Raw genomic sequence first — 27,695 nt, forward strand, 5'->3', positions numbered from 1 at the left:
AAAACATGATAGTTATTCCCTAAATAATTGAGTCAGATAAATAAATGGAAGTGATTTCACATGAGAGGCTATAATTACTGTAATTAATGCACATATTACATGTAAGTACAATAGTATTCAAATCAGGGAACTTGCATGGAGCTTAATGATATAGGAACAAAATGTTACAATGGAATATATGTAGTTTTATCACAAAAAAATATTAAGAACAATGAAACTTACAATACATATATATATACCTAATCAAAATAATTCAAAGGTATGTATCCTCAAGTTTGTTTAAACATGCATCCCTCAGGGGCAACTTCTTGGCCAGACTTCATATAGGTGCAACATTTTACAGAGCGATGCATATAAGGAAAGTTTGTATATCATATCAAGAAAAGAAAAAGGTAGGTACAATTTGTTAATGTTCAAGCATTTTATATGTGCAATATTAAAGATAAGTTTGTTCATATGTTCAGCCAGGGTAAATGTACCTCTACTTGTTCAGCCAGGGTAAATGTACCTCTACTTGTTCAGCCAGGGTAAATGTACCTCTAGTTATTAAGCCAGGGTAAATGCACCTCTAGTTATTAAGCCAGGGTAAATGTACCTCTAGTTGTTCAGCCAGGGTAAATGTACCTCTAGTTATTAAGCCAGGGTAAATGCACCTCTAGTTGTTCAGTCAGGGTAAATGTACCTCTAGTTGTTCAGTCAGGGTAAATGTACCTAGTTATTAAGCCAGGGTAAATGCACCTCTAGTAGTTCAGCCAGGGTAAATGTACCTCTAGTTATTAAGCCAGGGTAAATGCACCTCTAGTTGTTCAGTCAGGGTAAATGTACCTCTAGTTGTTCAGCCAGGGTAAATGTACCTCTAGTTGTTCAGCCAGGGTAAATGTACCTCTAGTTGTTCAGTCAGGGTAAATGCACCTCTACTTGTTCAGCCAGGGTAAATGTACCTCTAGTTCAGCCAGGGTAAATGTACCTCTAGTTCAGCCAGGGTAAATGTACCTCTAGTAGTTCAGCCAGGTTAAATGCACCTCTAGTTGTTCAGTCAGGGTAAATGCACCTCTAGTTATTAAGCCAGGGTAAATGTACCTCTAGTTGTTCAGCCAGGGTAAATGTACCTCTAGTTATTAAGCCAGGGTAAATGCACCTCTAGTTATTAAGCCAGGGTAAATGCACCTCTAGTTATTAAGCCAGGGTAAATGCACCTCTAGTTGTTCAGTCAGGGTAAATGTACCTCTAGTTGTTCAGCCAGGGTAAATGCACCTCTAGTTGTTCAGTCAGGGTAAATGCACCTCTACTTGTTCAGCCAGGGTAAATGTACCTCTAGTTCAGCCAGGGTAAATGTACCTCTAGTTGTTCAGCCAGGGTAAATGCACCTCTAGTTATTAAGCCAGGGTAAATGCACCTCTAGTTGTTCAGTCAGGGTAAATGCACCTCTAGTTGTTCAGCCAGGGTAAATGCACCTCTAGTTGTTCAGCCAGGGTAAATGTACCTCTAGTTCAGCCAGGGTAAATGTACCTCTAGTAGTTCAGCCAGGTTAAATGCACCTCTAGTTGTTCAGTCAGGGTAAATGCACCTCTAGTTATTAAGCCAGGGTAAATGTACCTCTAGTTGTTCAGCCAGGGTAAATGTACCTCTACTTGTTCAGTCAGGGTAAATGCACCTCTACTTGTTCAGCCAGGGTAAATGTACCTCTAGTTCAGCCAGGGTAAATGTACCTCTAGTTGTTCAGCCAGGGTAAATGCACCTCTAGTTATTAAGCCAGGGTAAATGCACCTCTAGTTGTTCAGCCAGGTTAAATGTACCTCTAGTTGTTCAGTCAGGGTAAATGTACCTCTAGTTATTAAGTCAGGGTAAATGTACCTCTAGTTGTTCAGCCAGGTTAAATGTACCTCTAGTTGTTCAGTCAGGCTAAATGCACCTCTACTTGTTCAGCCAGGGTAAATGTACCTCTAGTTCAGCCAGGGTAAATGTACCTCTAGTTATTAAGCCAGGGTAAATGCACATCTAGTTGTTCAGTCAGGCTAAATGCACCTCTAGTTGTTCAGCCAGGGTAAATGTACCTCTAACTGTTCAGCCAGGGTAAATGTACCTCTAGTTGTTCAGCCAGAGTAAATGTACCTCTAGTTGGTAAGAGGTCCACTTAAAAATTGTTTTACAATTTAGCCATAATTTTTCAGAATGATATGCAAGTGTCCTCATGTTGTGAAGGTGGGTCCCACGTTGGAGGTTCCAAAATTATTGATTTCTATCTGAGCAAGATTACTCAAGTGAGCATTGTGAGCCACGGACCTTTTGATTTATAAGGGGGAAGGGTGGTGGTGGGGAGTGTCTGTTTTGTCAGGTCATTTCATCAACAGCAATGTAACAGGAAAGGAAAAAATATAAAGATTGGGATTAGAACCCAGGCTCCCTAATATAAATCTCGACAGCAGTCATCTGGCCACCAGCAGCCAATTAACCTGGCTAATGATCACATTCCTCTCTTCAGGTCTTTGCCTTCAAAGACCCATAACCCAGGATCTGTATCCCCTGGCAGGCTTCTCACCTGACAGTCCCAGGGGCTAGTCTGTCACACAAAATGTTATAGAGCTGGAAGGTAGAAAAACAAATGGAACAGACCACGAGTAAGCATAATGGACCCTCTGAATCTCTTCTGAGATGCTTTACCATCTGTGCTATCTGTCCATCGGTATATCCAACCCAGCTGACCATCACAGTGATAACTTGTATCTTCAGTGTGGATCATGGATCTCTTGTTTTTCCTAACATCATATGGGGATTAGTCTGTCTTTTCTGGCCACCTCATAGCAGTATAGCCATCGAAGAGTCGTATATACAGACACATTGTATCTCACCTGTCCCTAGGTTAATTACTATTGGGCCTTTTTGTGTTTGAAGAGAAAAATTATTTATTCCTCATCAACTAAAGAATTAGCTTGTTGGGACCACACCAAGGCCAGTTTTTCTATTATTGTTTTTGTCCTGTCTGTCATTCTGTAATTCTGTTTAAAACTTTAACCTTGCTAATAACTTTTGAACAGTAAGTGATAGAGCTTTGATATTTCATATGAGTATTCCTTGTGACAAGACCTTTCCGTGGGTACCAATATTTTTTACCCTGTGACCTTGACCTTGGAGTTTGACCTACTTTTTGAAAACTTTAACCTTGCTAATAACTTTTGAACAGTATGTGATAGAGCTTTGTTTTTTCACATGAGTATTCCTTGTGACAAGACCTTTCCGTGGGTACCAACATTTCTGACCCAGTGACCTTGACCTTGGAGTTTGATCTAATTTTTGAAAATTTTAACCTTGCTTATAACTTTTGAACAGTAAGTGGTAGAGCTTTGATATTTCACATGAGTATTCCTTGTGACAAGACATTTCCATTGGTCCTAAACCTTTTGATCTTGACATTTGACCTCCTTTTAAAATTTTTTTACATTGGTCATAACTTCTAAATGGTAAATATTAGAGCTTTCATATTGTACATGAGCATTTCTTGTGACAAGATCTTTCTACTGGTACCAAGATATTTGTCCTTGTGACCTTGGCCATCTTCGGAATTACAAACACGTCTTGTTCCCATATGTTTTTGTACTGTACGTGCATGGTCTCTATGATAGATAACATATTTTAAAGCAACCTGGACATTTCTGTTCTTAAAATGATTTTGTTTAAATTGAATTTAGAGTTTTGAAATCAACATTTTGTAAATTTAAAATCAATGATTTGTGATTCAAAATTAACATTTTATAATTTCTATTGAACAGTAAATCATATCAAATACAAAAAAATTATTACAATTTCCTAAAGTAATACAGATTTGTAACCATGCAGGTGCATAGGCTGCATATGTGCAAGTATGCAACTGCATACACATCTTTTGCTAGAGAGAGAAGGAGAGACTGTAAAGAGAAACCTCTCCCCTTAAAATATCTGTGCCTCAAAGATAACTTTCTGCTATATATAGTTCCAATTTAAAATTTAAACAATGTCATATGTCCATTCAATCAAATTTAATGTCCTTGTTTAACTTCAAATTATCAACACTATATGTAAAGTATCAGTTTAATGTACATCATATATATACATGTAGTAGACGGATTTAGGATATTCTTTGGTAACATTTACCATATATATACCAATCGAAAACAATGAAAAAAGTGGACAATACAATTGGTAAAATAGATGTCAGGTCAGCCCAAGTACATATAGTGAGTTGGCAGAATAAAACACTTTAGAAAATAATTTTGTGAATTCTTTTTGTTTTTGGAAATTGACAAGAAACTCTAGCTGTTTCTATTTCCAAAAAATGGGTGATTTCGTTGGTACACTTCATTTTCTTTTTGGCACTTGACATTTAGAAGGATTAGGTTCATACACACTTGACAGTACCTGTACCGAAGGATTAGTTTCATACTGACACTTGACAGTACCTGTACAGAAGGATTAGGTTCATACTGACACTTGACAGTACCTGTACAGAAGGATTAGGTTCATACTGACACTTGACAGTACCTGTACAGAAGGATTAGGTTCATACTGACACTTGACAGTACCTGTACAGAAGGATTAGGTTCATACTGACACTTGACAGTTAGAAGGATTAGGTTCATATTGACACTTGACAGTTAGAAGGATTAGGTTCATATTGACACTTGACAATACCTGTACAGAAGGATTAGGTTCATACTGACATTTGACAGGTAGAAGGATTAGGTTCATACTGACACTTGACAGGTAGAAGGATTAGGTTCATACTGACACTTGACAGTACTTGTACAGAAGGTTTAGATTCATACTGACACTTGACAGTACCTGTACAGAAGGATTAGGTTCACACTGACACTTGACAGTTAGAAGGATTAGGTTCATACTGACACTTGACAGGTAGAAGGATTAGGTTCATATTGACACTTGACAGTTAGAAGGGTTAGATTCATACTGACACCTGACAGTACCTGTACAGAAGGATTAGGATCATACACACTTGACAGTTACTAGGGTTAGGTTCATACTGACACTTGACAGTTAGAAGGATTAGGTTCATACTGACACTTGCCACTACCTGTAGAGAAGTATTAGTTTCATACTGATACTTGACAGTTAAAAGGATTAGATTCATTCTGATACTTGACAGTACCTGTACAGAAGGATTAGGTTCATACTGACACTTGACAGTTAGAAGGATTGGGGTCATACTGACACTTGACAGTACCTGTACAGAAGGATTAGCTTCATACTGACACTTGACAATACATGTACAGAAGGATTAGCTTCATACTGACACATGACAGTGCCTGTACAAACAGATTAGGTTCACACTGACACTTGACAGTACCTGTAGAGAAGGATTAGGTTCACACACACTTGACAGTTAGTTGGATTGGGTTCATACTGACACTTGACAGTACCTATACAGAAGGATTAGGTACATGCTGACACTTGACAGTATCTGTAGAGAAGGGTTAGGATCATACACATAAGACAATTAAAAGGATTTGGTTTATACATACTTGACAGTTAAAAGGATTAGGTTCATACTGTCACTTGACAGTACCTGTACAGAAGGAAACTTTTAACCTTTTCTGTTATCTTTCCTACAGAAAAAGGAATTGTCCTTCATTTGACACCCCCCCCCCCCTCCCCCACATCACTATTTCAAAATGAATGATTCTTAAATAACACTTACATGTATATGTCTTCAGTAATTTATTACTAATGAACTTTAGTACTTAAGAAACTATATAGTATGTGAAACCACTAGAATTGGGTGCATGTTTTATGTCTAAGTATTCTTGTAAGTCTGTGACTTAGAACACACCTGTAATCAGGGAGAAGGATGCTAGCGGTGGTGTATTCGCAGTCCAAAATCTACAAAAATCAAGATTGAACTCCCTAATTTAGATTTATATGATAGATGAGGAACACATTCCTAACCTTGATTCTCATATCATTGAATTAAGGACATACATGACATTTTTCTATTATATATAATTTTTCATGACATTTCATGTATATTCACTTGTGTTCTATCTTCTTTCTACAAAAATTCTTGAGGTACATTACACATCTCTTTTAGAGTTAACATATTTTGTTAGTTTCTGATTCTTGAATGAAAGGTGAAGATAATGAACAGTGATCAATCTCATAACTCCTATAAGCAATACAAATTAGATAGTTGGGCAAACCTGGACACACCAGAGGTGGGATCAGGTGCCTAGGAGGAGTAAGTATCCCCTGTCGACTGGTCACACCCACCGTGAGCTCTATATCTTAATCAGGTAAACTGGGTTATCCGTAGTCAAAATCAGTGTGCCCAGAACGGTCTAACAATCGGTATATACACGTCAGACAGCATTTAACCCAATGATAGGTTGTATTGGCAAACTAGATTGTTATAATGAATGTAAAATCAGCTCTTAGGTTCCAAGCCCTGATGGGGTAGTGAGGGTTGAAAAGGTGAGTGAAGTTGTGGAAAAGTGTATATAGAGGCAGCAGAAAAGGTGATTGGTACGACCAATAAGAAGAGCAACCATTGATAGGAGGGGAAACTTAGTAAGAATGGAGAAGCATGAAGAATGGTGAAAGTAAAGTTTAGCTAGAATGAGGTCAAATTGAGTGAATGAGGGGCTGAGACAGGGGTACAGAGATAAGGACAGAGAGGTGAAGAGGAGTGTGGGAATAGAGTGAATGAGAGGCTGAGACAGGGGTACAGAGATAAGGACAGAGAGGTGAAGAGGAGTGTGGGAATAGAGTGAATGAGGGGCTGAGACAGGAGTACAGAGATAAGGACAGAGAGGTGAAGAGGAGTGTGGGAATAGAGTGAATGAGGGGCTGAGACAGGAGTACAGAGATATATAAGGACAGAGAGGTGAAGAGGAGTGTGGGAATAGAGTGAATGAGGGGCTGAGACAGGAGTACAGAGATAAGGACAGAGAGGTGAAGAGGAGTGTGGGAATAGAGTGAATGAGGGGCTGAGACAGGAGTACAGAGATAAGGACAGAGAGGTGAAGAGGAGTGTGGGAATAGAGTGAATGAGGGGCTGAGACAGGAGTACAGAGATAAGGACAGAGAGGTGAAGAGGAGTGTGGGAATAGAGTGAATGAGGGGCTGAGACAGGAGTACAGAGATAAGGACAGAGAGGTGAAGAGGAGTGTGGGAATAGAGTGAATGAGGGGCTGAGACAGGAGTACAGAGATAAGGACAGAGAGGTGAAGAGGAGTGTGGGAATAGAGTGAATGAGGGGCTGAGACAGGGGTACAGAGATATATAAGGACAGGGAGGTGAAGAGGAGTGTGGGAATAGAGTGAATGAGGGGCTGAGACAGGGGTACAGAGATAAGGACAGAGAGGTGAAGAGGAGTGTGGGAATAGAGTGAATGAGGGGCTGAGACAGGGGTAGAGAGATAAGGACAGAGAGGTGAAGAGGAGTGTGGGAATAGAGTGAATGAGGGGCTGAGACAGGAGTACAGAGATAAGGACAGAGAGGTGAAGAGGAGTGTGGGAATAGAGTGAATGAGGGGCTGAGACAGGAGTACAGAGATATATAAGGACAGAGAGGTGAAGAGGAGTGTGGGAATAGAGTGAATGAGGGGCTGAGACAGGAGTACAGAGATAAGGACAGAGAGGTGAAGAGGAGTGTGGGAATAGAGTGAATGAGGGGCTGAGACAGGAGTACAGAGATAAGGACAGAGAGGTGAAGAGGAGTGTGGGAATAGAGTGAATGAGGGGCTGAGACAGGGGTACAGAGATATATAAGGACAGGGAGGTGAAGAGGAGTGTGGGAAAAGACGAGAGAAAGTAGATGGAAATCCTGGCAGATAAGAGCAGCGGAGAAAAGAAGGACAAAGGAGCTGTATGAATTCGCCGTGCTGTTAACAGGAGGGAGGAGGAGACAGTCAGGAGGAGTGAAGGATGCAAATGACATACTGAGGACAGAGAGGGTGGTGAGATGGGTAGAGCATTTCAGGGGAATGATCAATAGGGAAGAGCCAGAGCACCCAGCAGCAGATGAAGAAATGAAGGATATAGAAGAAGTAGGAGAAATAGATAGCAGACAGTCAACAAGAGGTGATGTCCACATGAGCCATGAAAAAAGATGAAAATGGGTAAAACTAATGGGTAAACAATGTGAGTGCAGACTTACAAAAGGCAGATATGGAAGAGACAAGTAGAGGCTCAGATACCTGTTCAACATTATATGGCATGAGGTAAAAAAGCCCATAAAAGTGGAAGAACGAGCTAATTGTGAAGATGTTGAAAAAAGGAAACGTGAGAGACTGTAACAGATGGAGAGGGGTGACACTGGTATCTTGGGAGAATAATAATAGACAGAATGAAGAAATGAGTTGAAAAAGCACTAGGGAAATTTAGAATGGCAAGATAAACATGCGATCAGATTATCATCCCGAGAAATGTCATTGAACAGACACACAAATGGAACACCCAACTGTATTTGCATTGAGAAAGTATTTGACTCGGTGCACCAGAAGAATGGGGTGCCAGAGAAGATGGTCAAGATGATTAATAGAGAGTGAAACAATGGGTGTTTGAAAATGCCATGATTGAAGAGGGGGAGATCAAAACCGGAATTAAGCAGGGATGTGTCATGTCAGTCTTCCTGTTCCTACTGGTAATACATTAATATGTAATAAAAAGAGCGGTTGAGAAAAAGAAAACAGGAATTGGGTTGAAGTTCATGACAGTATTAGAAGACTTGGATTTTGCAGACACTTATATCATCAAAATTCAAAGACATACAGACTAAGACAACAAGAGTGAAGAAGAAAGCAGAGAGAGTGGAAATGAAGTAGAGTTACAGGAAGTGCAAGACAACGAGGATGAATGGAGAGAAAGACAAGAAGTAAAGTAGGGAAGACGAGGTGGAAGACGTGGAAGAGTTTGTTTACCTGGGAGCAATAGTGACAACATCAGGAGGAGGATCACAAGACATCAAGTGCAGGACGAACAAGGCAAGTATGGAGTGGAGCAAACACTAGAGTGAAGGTCAAGCTATTCAAGTCACTAGTGAGGCCAGTGAAGGTCAATCTATTCAAGTCACTATTGAGGTCAGTGAAGGTCAAGCTATTTAAGTCGCTAGTGAGGTCAGTGAAGGTCAAGCTATTCAAGTCGCTAGTGAGGCCAGTGAAGGTCAAGCTATTCAAGTCGCTAGTGAGGCCAGTGAAGGTCAAGCTATTCAAGTCGCTAGTGAGGTCAGTGAAGGTCAAGCTATTCAAGTCACTAGTGAGGCCAGTGAAGGTCAAGCTATTCAAGTCACTAGTGAGGCCAGTGAAGGTCAAGCTATTCAAGTCGCTAGTGAGGTCAGTGCTGCTATATGGTAGCAAAATGTGGAAGGTGACAAAGACAGAGGGGAAGAAATTAGATGCATTCCAGTTCAAATGTTTGTGGGGGATCCTGTGGATAAGGTGGCAGCAGATGGTGACAAACAGGAAAGTGGCAGACATAAATGCAATAAGCACTGAGCTGAGAAAACAGCGATGGAGCTTTTACACGAGTTATGAATTTTTTCTGCAATGCTAGCTTACCTTCATCACTCGATGAAACAACAAGAAAGCATTTTATTGTTTAAATGAACATCACTTCACACTAAGCGTTTATTCATTATAAGTGTGTTTTATTGTATATTGGCACTGCAATCAAGGTGATGGGTTTTGTTAGGTCCAGGGAAATATATATATCCTGGCCAGCATGTGTTGTCCTGCCTGCCATGTTATCTTGGAATTTTTGTTTATACCGTAACACAGTGATTTTTGTTTATTTCGTTATATGTGCATTTGTTGTAGCATGGGTTAGGTGCTATATGTATTCCTGGTTGTTTTTTTTTATATTAAGTGAGATAGCCAGTGATATAAGTTTCTTTGGTGGGGGGGGGGGGGGGGGTGGGGGGGGGGACTCTGAGACCCAAGTGGGACTGGGATGCCCAGTTAAGGGGAAATGACAAGAGGGTCGCAGGAGTACCCAGTAAGGGTGCTAAAGTGAAATTTGCTTCAGATGTGTACACCGATGCCCCAGGGGGAGGGTGCCCCAGATAATATCACCCAGTATGGGGACAGAGATATGTGTCACTCACCCAGGAAGCTAGTTTTGCAGGACCCGATAAGACACCCAGTTTTCAACAGTTTTATTCTTTGCTCCAGGACTGACAGACCATCCTGGTGGGGGTTGTTGTCTAAATTCAAGGGGATTTTACACAAGTCCAAGGAGATTTGGGTACTGTGAACAGCAGGGTTGACAGCCCAGGTCAAGATGAAGGAGCCTTGCGGGGAGATATAAGCTCATTGGAGGCTAACGTTACCTCATAGATGGAGACTCCGCAAACTGAGACGATATTTCATGTGAGTGGGTTCTATGAAGAAGAATATGGTGGCCCACTTAGGCAATATAACTCAGATGCTTGCAGGATATGCTGAGACCTAATAAGCTCTGTCAGTTTGTCATCCACAGGAGGCCATGGTCACTTTCAATCAGCCAGTGGTTACTAGTAGCCAAGAAAGTCCCTGGGTGCCTAATTCACTACCAGAGTGGAGCTTACCTGTTGGTCATCCTGTAGACATTATAACCAGTCATGGGGGCTGGGGTTTCCAGTCCATAATGCATAAGTCACATCTACATTGTAGCTCAGGATCAGCCACTATATCAATAAGCTACAGTACCCTGGATACCACACTAGGAAGTGGTCAGTCATTAACACATAGCATGAGGGATTGGCCTGGGGTCACCTGAGGTTCATATTCTTGTGACTACTGCAGACAGGACCCAACCACAAAGTTGTATTCCTCCAGGTAATAGAAGTAGCAACTGGGATGTAGAGTGGGGGCCTGTCACAATTTTTTACTCTAGATAGGAAAAACTCCTTGTTTGCAAACTGAACATTGACACGTGAAAAAGAAACACAAACGAGAGATGACTTTGTTCACAAAGAAAGAACACAAACAAAATTCACACTCACTAGCAAACAAAACTCAGTCAAAATACATAACACATCACAATAAAACAATGTACTTTGCTTTAAGACACACAGTCCATTTCATGAAAACCCCGACCAGTATACATCTGAATACATGAAAGTTCACTGGTTCACAATATGATGCACACATATGGTAAGGATACTTGCACATTTTGTTTATGTCACCACTTGGGATCCGTAGTTGTAATAAGTATTACGGAGATTTCTCATCATGCCTTATCCAGGTACAATATGCTGGTACACGTAGATTCTGGCATTGCTAGTAGTATAGGAGCACTCACATGCAGTACAAGCAGACAGAACCAGTACATGGATTATGTGAATTGCTTCAATGAGTACACATCAGAGGTCACCTGTAATAATTGTTCACGGTCAGGTTATAGTCGTGATTTCTACATAAAGCAAATACACCTTAACTCGATCTATAACAGCATTGAATTAACGAAAAGAATATACTGTATGTAAATTGTGCATATATACAGAGTAAAGTATCGCAAAAACACACTGTCATTCCACGCAGAAAAAATGGCACCATCAACACTCAGAATAGCACCACCACACAGGACAGTTCTATGACCACACAGAATTTCACACAGAATAAACGGCATCACCAACACACAGAGCGGTACCACCACACAGGACAGTTGGGATCCAGGTTAGAATAGGTCCTCAGTACACCCTTGCTTGTCGTAAGAGCCAACTAAATGGGGCGGTCCTTTGGACGAGACCGCAAAAACCGAGGTCCCGTGTCACAGCAGGTGTGGCATGATAAAGATCCCCCCCCTGCTCAATGGCCACAAGCGCCGAGCATAGGCCTAAATTTTGCAGCCCTTCACCAGCAGTGGTGACGTCTCCATATGAGTGAAATATTCTCGAAACAATATTCAATCAATCAATCTATGACCACACAGGTCACAGAACCACACAGACATAACTAGAGCGCTGTCTATATGAAGGACACACCTTCTCGACCACTTGTGTAGAACTGACACACCACTATAAAACTGGTTTAACAAAACATGTGACCTCACTCTCGACTAAATATAGTTACTCTCTCATACAGGTTATGGTGCACAATAAGGAACAAAATCTACAACTACCGTATATGTACAAATTGTGACAGGACCATTCTATTACAAGTTCTCCATAATCTCAGAGTGACAGTTTGCCCCTATTCTGACACTTGAAGGGGCAGTGATTATGTACTTTGATATCCTGAGGTACTAAGCTCCAGAGAGGTTGTCCTCTGAATGGAGGAGAGCCTTGTGAAAACTTCCTTGAGGGCAGTCTCATAGCTGGAATTCAGCTCAATCACCCGAAGACCAGATGAGGCAGAAGAGCAGTGGGGGGTTAGGGGGTTGGATACTGCTCCGAAAGAATTAGGTGGTGGAACCTTGCCCAAAATATTTCAGGAGCAGCTAATCATAAGTTTTGCTATTGGTTGCAATGACAGTGACAGCGTTTAATCAACTGTAGTATAAATATATATATATATATATATATATATATATATATATATATACACACACACATGTATATATAGGAGAGAGGAGAAAATCTTTTTGGCTGGACCGGGAATCAAACCCGGGACACCTGCATTACTGGTCAGGTGCTCTAACCACTGAGCTACACAGGCCGATACCCATGGTCTGTATAGCCCTAATTACTACATTCCTCCCTCCTTAAGTTTTCTTTGCCCTCAAAGACACACACAACCCAGGTTCTTTTTGCCCCTGGCAGGACAACCTGCAGTGCAGGGATGGTCAAAGGTACCAAATGTATTATATATATAGGAGAAAGAGGAGAAAATCTTTCTGGCTGGACCGGAAATCGAACCCGGGACACCTGCATTACTAGTCAGGTGCTCTAACCACTGAGCTACACAGGCCGATATCCATGGTCCGTATAGCCCTAATTACTACACAACCATCCCCTGGCCACTTTGGAAGAAGCGATAAAGCATATAAAATCATACCAGTATCAGTTAAGTCGTTGAGCAGTGGTCTGCTGTTCACGTGTGGTGAGATCTCTTTCTGCAGCGCAAGGGGAAGAGCGGAGATTCTCACCCGGGGAGCCAAGGCATCAGCTCTGGAGCTTGCATGATGTGTCCCTATTCAGCGATTTCACACTACTATAGATACAGCTGCCAATATGTAGGGTGTACAATTCTTTAAAACCCCAGTCTGAGATAGTAAAGGAAACTGTTAGACTTGCTGGAGAGGGGCAGAAATGACTGCACAATTCCTTGGAAATCTTAATGCAAGACTCAGGACTTTTGATTTTTTGTGCCTGATCTGTGTAGGTCAACTGCAAGATAAAATATTGCTCAAAATAAATTTTCTGAAAGCACTTGATGCGGTGTTAGCCTGCAGAGTGTAATACCGCCACAGACTATGCAGGCGGTTGAGTGTGACCTGAGAGAGGATATGTCCATTCTTTATACTGGAACCAGCCAACATTTTTCCACCAGACATATAGTGACCTAGTGGACCTTCAATGCTGTAAACATTTTAAAAGGGCCAAGCCGTGCATGCTGAACATAACCACCAACAGCTATATTGTCTGTTTGGTGTGAAGACAGAGCAATTGGAGCCATGCATACATGGGTATGTGGAATAGGTTTAGGTCAAGTAATCCAGACTTACTTAATTGTCTAAACCACCTAGGGCTAAGAGGGTGTGTGGGGGGGGGGGGGGGGGGGGGGTTAGGGGTTAAAAGGGCTAAGAGGGTGTGGGGGGGGGGGGGTTTAAATTGAAACAGTACTGCAACTGTCTGAAAACAAATCTGAAGAGGATGATGGTCCAGTGTAACAGTTGCTTGATTGATTTTGGGTGGGTGCATGGGCATTAAACTGAGGACTATAATACTATGATTTTAGTCAGCGCATTGATATATACACTTGCCCATGCATGCAGAGTTCAGTCTGGGGCTGATGTTACCTAGCAATAGCTAGCTAAATAGTGTATATCTTTTTGTCAATGAGCATATTGTATCATTGTTAATGTATTTTTATGTTGTAAGCCCCGTTAGGTTTATGTCAGTGTATAATTACCTTTCTCAACCTGGGGGAGGAGTGTAGTGGTCCTGAAGGTACAGGGCACAAATAAATTGGCCCCCCTGCCTCCTGATGTAATGTACCTGCCACATACATGTATGCTGCGATGTGTGCATCTCCCATCTCTCTCTGGTTGCTGGCAAGAGCAGCTAAATGTGTGTATTTAAATTGTTGTCTGTATATAGCTCTGATAATATTGTAAACTGGGTATTGGGGTATTGCTAATAAAGTTAAACCATTATAGCGTTTTCTCAGTGTGATCCATCACGGAAGAGTTTTTAATAGTTTAGAGAAACACCAGTTTTGGCCAGAAACTCCTTGTAAGCATAATTTATTTAGGCCTATAATGGTTAAGAGGAGTTTTGGGCCTTATTTGAAATTGGTTTAGCTCCTGTGAAAAACATATTGTACTATATTAGCTAGCTAGCCTACATCAAAGGTTGTGATGAACATGAATTAGCATATAATATATTTTTATCATTGCTAGTAAGTGGTAACTAAAGACTCTTTCTGATACTAATGTAAATTCCAAGAATTAAACTAATTCCAGAGTAGATCTACTGTATATATAGATCTATATAATTATATATATATATATAGCCATTTGAAAGATGTTGTAAATCTCAGTTGGAAATGAACGATATGAAATTTTATAGTAAGTTGAGGTTGTCTCATAGAATGTTATTTGTGTAAATTATTTGGGATTTTATATAAGAAATTCTAAAAGAAATCGAAAAGAAATAAATACTTTTATTCTGCACATTTCTTAGTGATGTCATAACGGTACAGATCAACCAATCAAAATTCGTGATGAGCAGTAGGTGCGCACGGCGTTCACATTTTGGCGTGGAACGAGTCGGCCATTTTTGTTGCTTGACATAGGAAATATATTGTGTTTCTATGTGTAACCTAGTGGTCTGAACTCATTGAATTCATGGCCACGGCTGAAAGTGACAAGTCTATTTTACAGTAGTGTGTTTTAAATGGAGATTTCACCCGATTCGTCTTGTGGACTTCACTTTTTGACGGACCCAAGGGCACTACTTCACAGTCAACTCGGAGCTGTATATGACCCTGATTATCTTTAAAAAACAAACCAAACAGCGTCTACAGAAGACGATACTGGTAGAGATAAGTAGATAGATTGTGTATGTAAAGATCGAGAGCCTTAAAATTTCGAATGAAGCAACGTATTTTGTAGTAAAGTGCTTCAATCGTAGTCTCACCTGGACGTCAAAAATAATTTATTCAACATGTCGACTCGAACCCCACTGCAAACAGTTCATGAATCGGTAACAACCGAATCAAGAAGCAGCAATCGTCGGGTGAGTTCATTGAAGAACTATTCCATGTTTATTTTGGAACTCGACGAGTTCCATCTCTGCGGCTATTTTGCACTTCCTGGGTGACCTAATTTTGTTCTTTACTCGTAGCAAACTGATGACAATGCCAACCCGAGAATCTCGTCTTCTGGTCGAAGGACGGATGAACCTCACATCGGAAAATACAGACTGATTAAAACAATTGGCAAAGGAAATTTTGCCAAAGTGAAGTTGGCTAAACATGTCCCAACTGGCAGGGAGGTGAGTTTAAATTTAATGTATTGCAATGAGGTGTTGTTATAGCGACTTTTTACTGGAGCTGTCATACTGATCAGCTGACTGTCAAAGAACACTATTTATTATTATCTCTGGAAAGTAATGCTGGGTCAGCCATGATATTGATGTAAACAAATAGCTTATCCAAGAATTTGCAGAAGAATTTAATATTATTATAGACTGCACAAAATATTTGGTAGTTTTCATAGTGAATGACATGTATATTCTGCCATTTAGGTTGCAATCAAAATTATTGACAAGACACAGCTGAACCCGTCAAGTTTAAACAAGGTAGGTCCTCCTGCTGTATGTGATCAATATTTACATCAGATGGTAAAGGGAAAAAACAATGTACATGCACTTCATGCTCATCAGAGCTGTAGTCGCCGCTCAAGTGAACTTTTCTGATAAAGATTTTTGTCGTCATTGTCTAAAGATTTCACATTTTATTAATCTTCAACACCACCACCCCTACCCCTTCCTTTGGTTGTTATAAGCTAAGCACCGCCTTCAAATTTACCTGGTTTGTGAACCCTTGTAACTGAGGAGAAATTAAGTTTCAGTTTTCATGCTAGAAATTGATGGACATTTAGTTACTAGTCCTTGTGAATATCTTATCTGGCGATTGAGGCGCCAATGCAATCTTTTGATGCTAACCGCGTAAACCAGCTCGAGAGGGGAATGGTTTTGGCTTTCTCACTTAACATAATCACACAATAATAGTAGGAAATTTTGCATACAATTACATCAGTTATAATAGATATTAGTAGGTTATGCTTAGGAATGGGTACGTTTGATAATTATGGGTTGTTAGAATATATTTTATACAGACACAGTGATTAGGAAGGCCATGCACCCTACGCCATCGTCCCATTCAGGTGAAAATTGGTGCATTAAATTATCTAATCCATACGCCAAAGTGTGCATTCATTATCGATTGTAACTTACTTTTTTTTCTCCAGAAGTGAATTGGTAATGACTTGCTTATTTTTTGTACTTTCGTGTTTAATTCCTATGTATTCTGATACACCGAATCTCATTGGTTGAAGCATTGATACAAATCAAAAGATAACCAATAAACTGTTTCCTCTTACACCATGTGCTTGTCTTCTCGTGCTTACTTTAGCATTTAAGCTTTGGAAGTCCAAGGACAGATATAGAACTGACAGAAAGTGAAAAAAACAATAAGAGACCGTCGTCAAATACCTATGCTGATAAAAGCAATGATACCGTTCAGAAGGGGAAATTGAAACAAAGAAGAAACATTTTCAAGAGCAGTGGAAAAGATCATGGTCATGGTTCAGAGTTTCATTTAAAACAATTATGTTCCACTGCACATTTGCTATTTATTATACCCCCCACAACAAGTTGTGGGGGGGGGGGGGGTATACTGGAATCGGGTTGTCCGTCTGTCCGTCTGTAGACGCAATGGTTTCCGGACTCTAAAGCATTATCCTTTCCACCTACCGTCACCATATCATACATATGGACTACCCATGGGATGAAGATGTTCCCTATTGATTTTGGGGTCAAAGGTCACGTGCACTGGACATCGAAGTAGCAATATGGTTCGGTTTGTCATGCCATTTGTATTTTACACTCAGAAAAGAGGTAGTTTATACCTATTAACAACACCCTTTGGGAGATTGGGGTAAGCGGGTGGGGGTATTCTTAGTGAGCATTGCTCACAGTACCTCTTGTTGAAAGTGGTCATTCAAAATATGTTGATGACCCATTAAATCTGAAAATGGTCCATTGAAAATTTGAACCATAGTCCCATAGGCCATTTTGGTCTTCCCAGTCACTGGGACATCGATTTTTATGTGAAACAGAAAGTACCGACTCTTGTTGGAAGCTTCGTGTAATTACATATAATTAAATGAAGAAAAATTAATTATGAGTAAATACATCAATGAAATCTTGTTAAAACTCAGTTGAACATTTATAGCGCACTTTTCCCTCGAAACATAGTGACAAAAGTACATTGAAATGTCGAATTTTCAGAAGAGAAATTAGCTGCTATACCGGCTCTTTCTTGTGTATAATGGTTGGAATTGGGATCCAGAGGAAGAACGAATTCTTGGTCTGGGCCAGTTATTGTAGGAACTGTTGGACAATCCGAATGTCCTGTTTTTGTAGGCCATGCATTATGGCCGATTCACGAGTCAAACAGACAACTCTTGTAGCCAGAGAATTCTAGTGTGCCGCCCATTAAAACTATTTCAAACAGAAGAAAACTTTATAAGCAGTTTTGGAATATGTTGAGTCATTGTGGGACGATGATCGGTACAGAGCCAGAAAATCTGCAGCAGTACACAGGAACTCCCGTCGGAAACTATGTTTGGCTGTCACACATTGTTAGATACCTGGTATTGAACGATGGCAGTCCAAGGGATACAAGAAAACTTGAATAAAGAATATTCTAATTTTTCAATGGCTAACATCCTCATTTATACAAAATAAATATATCGAGCTTTAACATGTTTGACTCATTCGATTTAATTATCAACATTTCGACTAACCTGCACAAGAAAAATGTCGTGACCTATCTATTAACCTAATTTATCATAATGGCGGCGTACACGAAAGGGAAAGTATTCATACGCTACCTGGGAGATAAAGTATGTTTACCTGGTTATATATAGACATACTTTGATTCAAACATATAAACAAAGGACCATCCATCAAAGAGAATCTTGATGCAATCAAAGCCTTGTGTGAATTAGGTTGATAAAACCGCTTTCAAAGGCCACTGTTACTCTGCACGTGTGTATCGTGTTTTCAATTGCTGACAATAGATCTGATTTGTTTTCGTTTTTTTATTAAAACATTCTTCTTTCCTTTTTTTTTTCTTTGCTGAATTTTAATTATGCCGGATTACCATAAGTTAATGACATGAAACTTTGATATACAGGGATATTACCGAAGCAAACTATATCTGTTTTTGTTGCGTAAACCCTTCTAAAAACCGCATTTACTTTATACATACAATATAATTTGTCCAAACCGGCCTCTGAGTACTCCGGCGCTCTGTCAATTCCAGTCACAAAATATAGTCCCTAACATTTCTTTAACAAATCCATTATTAAAGGACACATCTCGTGTTTTCAAAGTATACAGAATTATATGCATTTTGTCTTCCTTATGCTTATAGAAATTAATTGTAATAGTTCGTTCACTGAAGTATTGCGATAATTAGCCACAATACGGACTTTAATCTAAGCCCCGATTTCAAAAAGCCTAGTTAATTAGATAGGTAGTCACGTGGTACAGTGACATCATATGCGACCTTCGTCGATCAACTTGTTGTAATAGTAGTGTTAGATATTTTTAAAAACTTGGGTTTTAGGGGCCTAATTTATTTACCATGGATAACATTTATTTGGTAATGCCATTTCTGTAAACAACTGTAATTAGCGTTGTTGCTTTTCTAAAATAAACAGTGCAATTATTATTAAATTTATTTTTGGAGAAGTTAGATAGGCCTAAATTGTAATACGATTATGTAGCATTGACAACTAGGCCTACTGTCACGGGTGCATTTCGGGGAAAAAAATATAATAAAAATAATCAAACTTAATGTGAAAATCACAATACTTTTAAATTATTTTATTCAAGCAATTTTATTAATCATTATTTTTTGTTATCTACACATTGTTACTTAGGAAGTGGGAGCGCGGCATGCTGTTGTTGTAAACACGTACGCGTTCCTTAAAAAAAAAAAAAGCATTATAATTCAATTCAAAGTTGGGAAATATCATATTTTATTATTTATAATTGAAAGTTCTATTATCTTTTATCTTGTTGTTTCTTTTTTAAAACTACCAGTTGGTAGACACGGCTAGCAAAGTTCTGCCTCTATGTTGTTACAAGGTGAAGGTCAGTTGGTGCGAGTGTGTATTGAATTTGAGATCAGAACAGAAAGCATATGCGGTAGGCCTATATGTAACAGTGCGAAGCTTCGATAGAACCATTTTCTCGCAGTTTATATACATCTTTGTCCAAGAGCTTGTTTGAAAAAGTACAGGGACAAATTCTACTGGTTTTTTTTTATGTCAAAGTCGTTGTGCCGACAAAAAAATATTCACGTCTTGTCCCTCATACCTTCCTTCGAAAATTGAAAAAACACAGTCCAAATCATCTTTACTGACAGCAAGTACACCCTTAAACGGCACAAAACACCCCAATGCAGTGTTATTTACAAGCCGTTAATGTGATAATTGTTTGTTTGTCAATTAAATCTAATCTGTTTATGAAATGGCTAACAACTGTTTTCAAATCTTCTCGCTCGAGGTCGCATATGACGTCACAGATAATGGCACGTAAAATATCGAAGAAAATATGCATATCGCAAGATTTGAATTTCATCGCTATCAAATTCGAAAACTACGCAAACTGTTTCTTTTAAAACACATGTAGAGTAGTTTTAGGCATGAAATGAATTAATTTTGCTGAAAAAATTAAAAAGTTTAAAAACATGCGATGTGTCCTTTAATAATTCCCAGTACTCCGGATACTGCGTATTCTGTATATTGGCCGGCTTTCACATTCCCAACTGCTATTAATTTGCTTTAATTATCCTGTATAAACCAGCCCCTCGATGATACACTACCCTAATTGGTACGTCAATCGTATTTGGTTTACACGGGGTCCCAACTGCTCGTAATTATCTCTAACTATCATATTTAAAACCAGTCACCCCACGATAACCAACCTGTCGGTATTCGGTCAATCACTCAAGGGGGGCCTCAGGTACGGAAAACAGTTCAACTGGCGACAAGTCGTAATCAGATTTAAATACAACCTGATTTTTGGGGGATGCACTTTTCAATTATGACAGCACCACACACGAGATAATGGTGCACATCCTCCCCCATAACGACAGAGACGAGAACTGACAATTAATCGATGATTTCGAAACATTCTTGGAATGAAACAAAATCGTCAACATCTCAGTCATGTTTTCCAAAAGCAGGGTATACCTCTCGGAGCTCTCCGACGACAACGATGGTGTAGATTTATAGTGCAGACTGTCCAGTGATGATATACAGTTAAATTAGCTCAACTCGCCATATCCGGTCGATCACTCGGCATTACATCAGTTTCCGTTACACAAATTGAGACAATAAAAGCGATATTTCCATTAAATACATTGACGACGAAAGCTGGGAAAGAGAAATTTTAGACGAACACAACACAAACTTGACGAACGCACATGATGTAGCACTTGAAGACAGCGATGATGTAGACGAAATCGACAATTTACTAACAAAAAAGTGCGCGATTAATTCCCAGATTTTTAGACCGTTTAATAAAAATTTAAACTTTTTCAAAAGAATACGACGATAAAACACTGACATTTATATTTTCACATTTTGAATTCTTTTGTGATTTGATAAAACATTAGCAATCATTACACACGTTTGCATAGTAGACAGCGAATACAAGGGAAGCAACTCTCATACTTTTCAACACTCTGCACTCCGGACTGTGCAAACCAGCCAATTTCTTTGAAAACCACACACAGCCGGTTTAGACAAATTATATTGTATATATAAATTACAGGATAGTAAGATAGTAAAAGAGTAACAAATACACACAGAAAATATTCATTTACACTCTCTCAGCAATAGAAACAACAACTACAAACGTAGAAAATATCTATTTACATTTTTTCAGTAGATAACTGACTATTATAGAATTTCTCTATTTCCGATAATAATCGATAATTTAGTTAGTTACAGTAAACCATTCACCGATTATGAGATTCTCACTGATTCCCATCACTACCAGTTTTTTCCTTTCTTACTGCTTTTATAAACAAATATTGAAATTAAAAGAATTTGAAACCTCGTGAATTTACGTGAATTAGAATGTTTTCCCCTATGATAAGATATGCTTTTATTAATATGTGTCATTATCTACGATATTAATTTAACCCTAGCACTCACAGAAATGTTACAGGCAGACCATATTCTCTTGGTATCTGAGTGGTAAAAATGCTAAATTCCAACAAAGTAGTGATTTAAATCTCTGTTGCATATGCTCTGCACATCACTCGGACGTCATGTTTTGTTGTTTACGGTGTGTGTAAAATCTCTTGAGACAAAATCTGGAATTTGTAATTGAATTGAATGGTACCAAAATTTTCGGTGCATTGCACAATCCAAAATTATTTTCCTTCCATGCAATAATCACATTATACACTACATAATTGTCTTAATTTTATTTGATATTTTTCTGCCCACAAGATCAAAGATCGGGGGGGGGGGGGGGGATATTGTTTTTGTTGTCTGTCATTCTGTCTGAAACTTTAACTTTGCTAATAACTTTTGAACAGCAAGTGCTAGAGCTTTGATATTTCACATGAGTATTCCTTGTGGCAGGAATTTTCCATGGGTACCAACATTTTTTACCTTGGGAGTTTGACCTACTTTTTTAAATCTTTAAGCTTGCCAATAACTATTAAACAGTAAGTGCTAGAGCTTTGATGTTTCACATGAGTATTCCTTGTGACAAGACATTTCTGTGGGTACCAACAATATTTGACTCTGTGACCTTGACCTTGGAGTTTGACCTCGTTTTTGAAAACTTTAACCTTACTAATAACTTTTAAATGGTAAATACTAGAGCTTTCATATTGCACATGATCATTTCTTGTGACAAGATCTTTCTACTGGTACCAAGATATTTGTCCTTGTGACATTGGCCATCTTTGGAGTTGGCCATTATCGGGGGCATTTGTTTTTCACAAACACATCTTGTTTAGACATGACCTAGCAAGTTGATAAATAACAGTATTTTAAATGGCACGTTTTGGTCCTATATTTACGCAGTGTAATTTATTTCCTGTTATCATGTGTTTTTTATATGTAGCCCATATATTGTAAGGGTTGGTGAAATTTGAAGGAATGGTAGCCCTTGAAGGCCATTTGATTCAAAGAGTTAATTTTAATCCCAGTAGTATCCAGATTGAACTATCTGTTGAGCAAGAATAAGCAGTTGAGTGTTGATGCCCATGGGCCTACATTGTTATAGTAATGGAAATGAATTGATTGAAGTTTTATTGCAAGACACATCAAAGCGCAATACGATATTTCATTATTAATTTTGGTTTTGGTTAATTTTTTCCAGCTTTTCAGGGAAGTAAGAATAATGAAGAACTTGGACCATCCCAACATTGGTATGTTCTTCATTAATGAGGCCTCAATTAAAATAATTATTGGTTTGTTCTTCATTAATGAGGCCTCAATTAAAATAATTATTAGTTTGTTCTTCATTAATGAGGCTTCAATTGAAATAATTATTGGTTTGTTCTTCATTAATGAGGCCTTAATTCAAATAATTATTGGTTTGGTGTTGCCAATCCACACCTGAAATTGATGGGTTGGTAGGTAGGCAAATTATTTTTCTTTTGGTGGAGATGGCAGGGCATTACAAAAGAATTGACTGTAACTTAAACTCTCATGTGAAAAAAGGCAATAGATATGTTATTTCCTTTGCATTATTTATTGTGATTAAGTTTCAATTGAGTTTACTCTGAAAACAGAGAAGTTAAAACTTTGCCAAAGAAAAAGGACTCTTTTAAAATGCCAAAAGTTTCAGTGGTAAAGATTCTAGAGTAAACTGTAAATGATACATTCTTTTAAAACACAACTCGGAGAATCTTTACATATAATGGTTTGGTTTTTTTCTTCGGTTTTGCCAAATTTGCTTTTGTTAAACTTGCACTCAGAATCATAAATGCATATGTGAACGACCAATTTGAACCACTGTTTCCATCAGTCTTTTTCTTTTATATTTTTCATTCAGAAATTGATTAATTGTATCTTGCTTAACGTCTCGCTCAAGAATTTTTCACTCATATGGAGACGTCACCAAGACCGTTGAAGGACTTCAAATTTAGGCCTATGCTCGGCGCTTATGGCCATTGAGCAGTGAGGGTTCTTGAGCGTGCCACACCTACTGTGGCACGGGTCATTCATTTTTAAGGTCATCTCCAAGGACCCGTGACATTCACACTTGATGCTGAGCGTTTGGCGATGGAACTGTCACTACCTGTTTTAACGTCTTGGGTCTGTCGTGGCCAGGATTCGAACCCCGGCCTTCCGCATGCGGGGCGAACGCTCTAACCTCTTGGCCACCGCGGCGGTCAGAAATTGAATAAATGCTTTAAAGGTTTGACATCACATTATGATCACAAACATAGCTTTGTGCCACATGTTCTGTTCACTTAAATAGAGATGATTAACTTGAATTCTGATTATGAGGTTTTTGTCATTTATTATTCAGAGTTGTCGAAAATTGTCGGTCCTGTCAGCAAGGCCAATTAAAAAAAATTCTCTGGACTGGAAACTTGCTAGAAACATTGTTCCAAATATCCGTTTGAAAATATCGGGTGATTGATCCGTTGTACAATGAAATGATTTCAAATAATTTTATTTATGAACTCAAAATGTGTCTTGTTCAGTTCAATGATTAGTGTTAATGTGGATTTAATTTAGAAACAGTTAAACTTTAGATGTCTTGATTGCTATTCCATATCCTTAAAATCTGAGTATGTTTTACAGTGAAGTTATTTGAGGTGATTGAAACAGAAAAGACGCTGTACTTAGTGATGGAATATGCAAGTGGAGGTCAGTAAAATGTTTATGAATGTACATATATTTTTTTGCATACACTTGTTTGCTCACCTGAGCTGAAAGTGCAGGTGAGCTATTCTGATCACCCGTAAGTGTTGTCGGTCGTCTGTAAACTTTTCACATTTTTAAGGACTCCTGAGGTGACCTATTGCAATTGGTTGTTGTCCGTGAACAATTGAACATTTTTAGGTCACCTTAGTTCACATGCGTGATAAACTCAGTTGACCTATTGGAATTGGTTGTTGTCCGTCGTCGTGCGTTCACAATTGAACATTTTTAATTTCTTCTTCATAACTACTATTCCAATTCTTTTCAAATTTGTTATGAAGCATCTATGGGACAAGGGGGAGGCATAAATTGTAAATTTCAGGACCCCTAGGGCCTTAGGAGTGGGGCAAAAACTGTCCAAAATTGGTTGTGCATATTGTAGGGACAGGAGAATCCCAATTATTTGAGGGTTGGAGGGTGTAAAATCTACTATGTGGCTTATTGGAGTTCATAATGGCTGTATTCCTGCTCATGCTTTCTCCTCCATATCATTAAGCACATTAAGGGGAGGAGGTTTCATTTGGAATATTTCCAATTTGGGGAGCTGGGGAGACATTTGTTTTTCATAAAAACAATCTCTAGTTTGTTATTATTTTATATGATATAATGGATAGACTAGTGATATACTTTGCGGACTAGTGAACATTGATAGTCACTAGTCAGTAAGGACTAGTGCTTGAAAACGTTAATTTAGAACCCTGCAACTGAATACATGTGAATTTTCTTTGATTTTACAGGAGAAGTGTTTGACTATCTTGTTGCCCATGGAAGAATGAAAGAAAAAGAAGCCAGGGCAAAATTTCGACAAGTATGCTATGAAGTTTCAACTTTGATGACAAATAATTTTTGTTAGGTCACCTGAGTCACTCGGGTGACAGGTGAGTCACTCGGGTGACCTTTTGCTATTGGTCTGCGTCTTCCGTCGTCCGTTAACAACTTCTTCCCAGAAACTACTGGGCCAATCTTGACCAAATTTGGTATGTAGCATCTGTAGGTGAAGAACACCGGAAATTATAAATTTCATGACCTCCCCCCACCCCATCCCAAGGGGTCTTAATTTTAGGGTAAAAACTGAAATTGATGTATTCCTTTAAAAATCTTTACTCCTTTAGCATAGAAAGTGAGTACACAGTAATGATGAGCAGGGAAGCTTCTACGAAATTTGTAAATTTTATGTTCCCCGGGGTAGAGTTTCTGACCCCAGGGTGGGGCCAAACATGGTGTATAGTGTTTATGTGTAAAAAATTTAAATAACATCTTTAGTGCTATCGATACTAAATTGAAACTAAATGGATATTTAGAAAGAGCAGGTAGTCCTTTACCAAAATTGTAAATTTGATGATCCTAGGGGTAGGGGTTTTGTATTGAGGGGTCAGTTAATAAATGTGTGAACAATAGAACATTTTGAACTTCTTGATAACCATCCAGTGATTTTTTTGGGGCTAAAATGCCACCGATATTCAGCTGTTTCCCCTCACTAAAATTAGCTATTTTTTCCCAATTATATATATATATATGTTTTTCCCAATTTCAAATCTAGGGAAATTAGGCCATTTAAAAAAAAGGGTTACCGTATATTTCTGACAGAGTAAATACGTTTTTTTTCTTCAGTTTTATTCTCCAAACCACTGCACATGCAAAAGGTTTTGTAAAGAATATGTAAAACAATAGAGGCATCCATATTAGCAGATATGCAGCGAAGTATATAGCTTCCAGATGCACATTAAGTCATATTGTTTACAATTTATTTTGACCGCCATTTTTTGTAGGGTCAGGCTAATAACAGTATAGGGTTTTACTAAAATTCGATAAATACAAAACAGGAGAGACATTCTGGAAACTTGATTATTAATATTATATTTACAAGATTATGGGTACAAATGCTGGTGAATTAATAATTTATTATTTTCTTTATGAAATTAGACAATAAGTATTTCTTAGAAAAAGTAAATAATATATATACAAGGTGTGACTTCATATACATATTTAATGTTAAATAATGATTTATTTTATGATTTTAAATCAGATCTCAAACAAAAAATTGTTATTTGATTATTTTATGCATCTTTACCATTTTAATTTACTATAAATGATTTTTCCGAATTTGAGGAAAATGTTGGTAATTTTTCCCAATTCAAAAGGAGGGGTGGTAGTTTGAAAAAAAAAAAATCACTGCCATCATTCCAATTCTTTTCAAATTTGGTATGCAGCATCTTTGGAACAAGGGGGACATAAATTGTAAATTTCGGGATTCCTGCACCCCTTGGCCTTGGGGTCGTGGCAAAAAAACTGCCCAAAATTTACCAATTTTCAAAAGTCTTCTCTACAACCGCACATGTTGAAGGAAAACTCAATGCATAGTGATGTAGAGCAGGAAGACTTCTACCAAAATGGTAAATTTCATGATCCCCAGGGTAGGAGTTCTGACCCCAGGGCAGGGCCAAACTTACTATATAGTGTTTATATGTAAAATACTTAAATAACATCTTCTTTAGTGTTATTGATGCTAAATTGAAAATAAATGGATGTTTAGAAAGAACAGGTAGTCCTTTACCAAGATTGTAAATTTGATGATCCCAGGGGTAGGGATTCTGACCCCAGGGTGGGGCCCATCTTAGTATATAGTATTTATGTGTAAGTTTGCTGATACTGTATAAAATGTAAATGCAATTAGGAATAGCAGAAATGGATGTACAAAAAATGGTGAATTTTACCACCCAGGATTTTGACTCCAGGATGGGTCCAAATTAGTCATATCTTTTAATATTTTGATAAGCATCCATCTGTAAAACTTTGCAAATACTTTTTACTTCTTCTCTAGAACCACGGGGCCTGTTTCAACCAAATTTGCCATAAAATATCATTGGGTAAAGGGAAATGAAGGGTCACGCCCTTTTGAAAGGGAGATAATAAAGAAATAGTGAAAATATTGTGGCATCTTTTAAAAATCTTCTCAAGATCCTCTGGACCAGAGAATAAATCTGCAAAAAATGTTTTGGAGCACTGGCCAGTTGGGCTTGTTGGAGTGGAATACTCACTAAACCAAACAAATTTGCTGATCCAAATAAAACAAAGGCAACTGCTTTCTAGTTTTTATACGTTCATCTTTAGATGGGACGTATTATGATACAATGTCTGTACATCCATAGGTCCATTTGGGGTTAACCTTCTCATGAGCATATTATGTACCATTTACAGTACTCTTTTTATTAGCTTGTATGAGCTGAAAGCTTAAATGAGCTTTTCAGATCACTTTGTACAGTGTCCTTAAGATGTTTAAGCGGTTACCGGGGAATTTCTGTGATTTACAGTTTCAATTCTTGTGTTATTGCACAATGTTTTATTCTGTATGAAGACGACACATTA

General features: G+C 38.5%; 1 protein-coding gene across 25 annotated transcripts in view; it reads left to right on the top strand.

The window, feature by feature from the left end:
• The first annotated feature begins 14,859 nt into the window (after positions 1–14,859).
• Positions 14,860–27,695, top strand: part of LOC125649358 (MAP/microtubule affinity-regulating kinase 3-like) — a 51,838-nt gene continuing 39,002 nt past the window's right edge. For 13 of the 25 annotated variants that reach the window (XM_048876836.2, XM_056139277.1, XM_056139278.1 and 10 more), the window contains exons 1-6: positions 14,860–15,366; positions 15,475–15,624; positions 15,877–15,930; positions 22,774–22,822; positions 24,210–24,275; positions 25,067–25,137. In XM_048876836.2, coding sequence (XP_048732793.2) covers positions 15,295–15,366; positions 15,475–15,624; positions 15,877–15,930; positions 22,774–22,822; positions 24,210–24,275; positions 25,067–25,137 — 462 coding nt within the window. In that variant the 5' untranslated portion in view covers positions 14,860–15,294. The remainder of the gene's footprint in view (positions 15,367–15,474; positions 15,625–15,876; positions 15,931–22,773; positions 22,823–24,209; positions 24,276–25,066; positions 25,138–27,695) is intronic. The other 12 variants (XM_056139284.1, XM_056139286.1, XM_056139288.1 and 9 more) reach the window with 1 other exon arrangement.

Source organism: Ostrea edulis, chromosome 5 (genome assembly GCF_947568905.1).
Source record: "Ostrea edulis chromosome 5, xbOstEdul1.1, whole genome shotgun sequence".
Classification (NCBI taxonomy): Eukaryota; Metazoa; Mollusca; class Bivalvia; order Ostreida; family Ostreidae; genus Ostrea; species Ostrea edulis.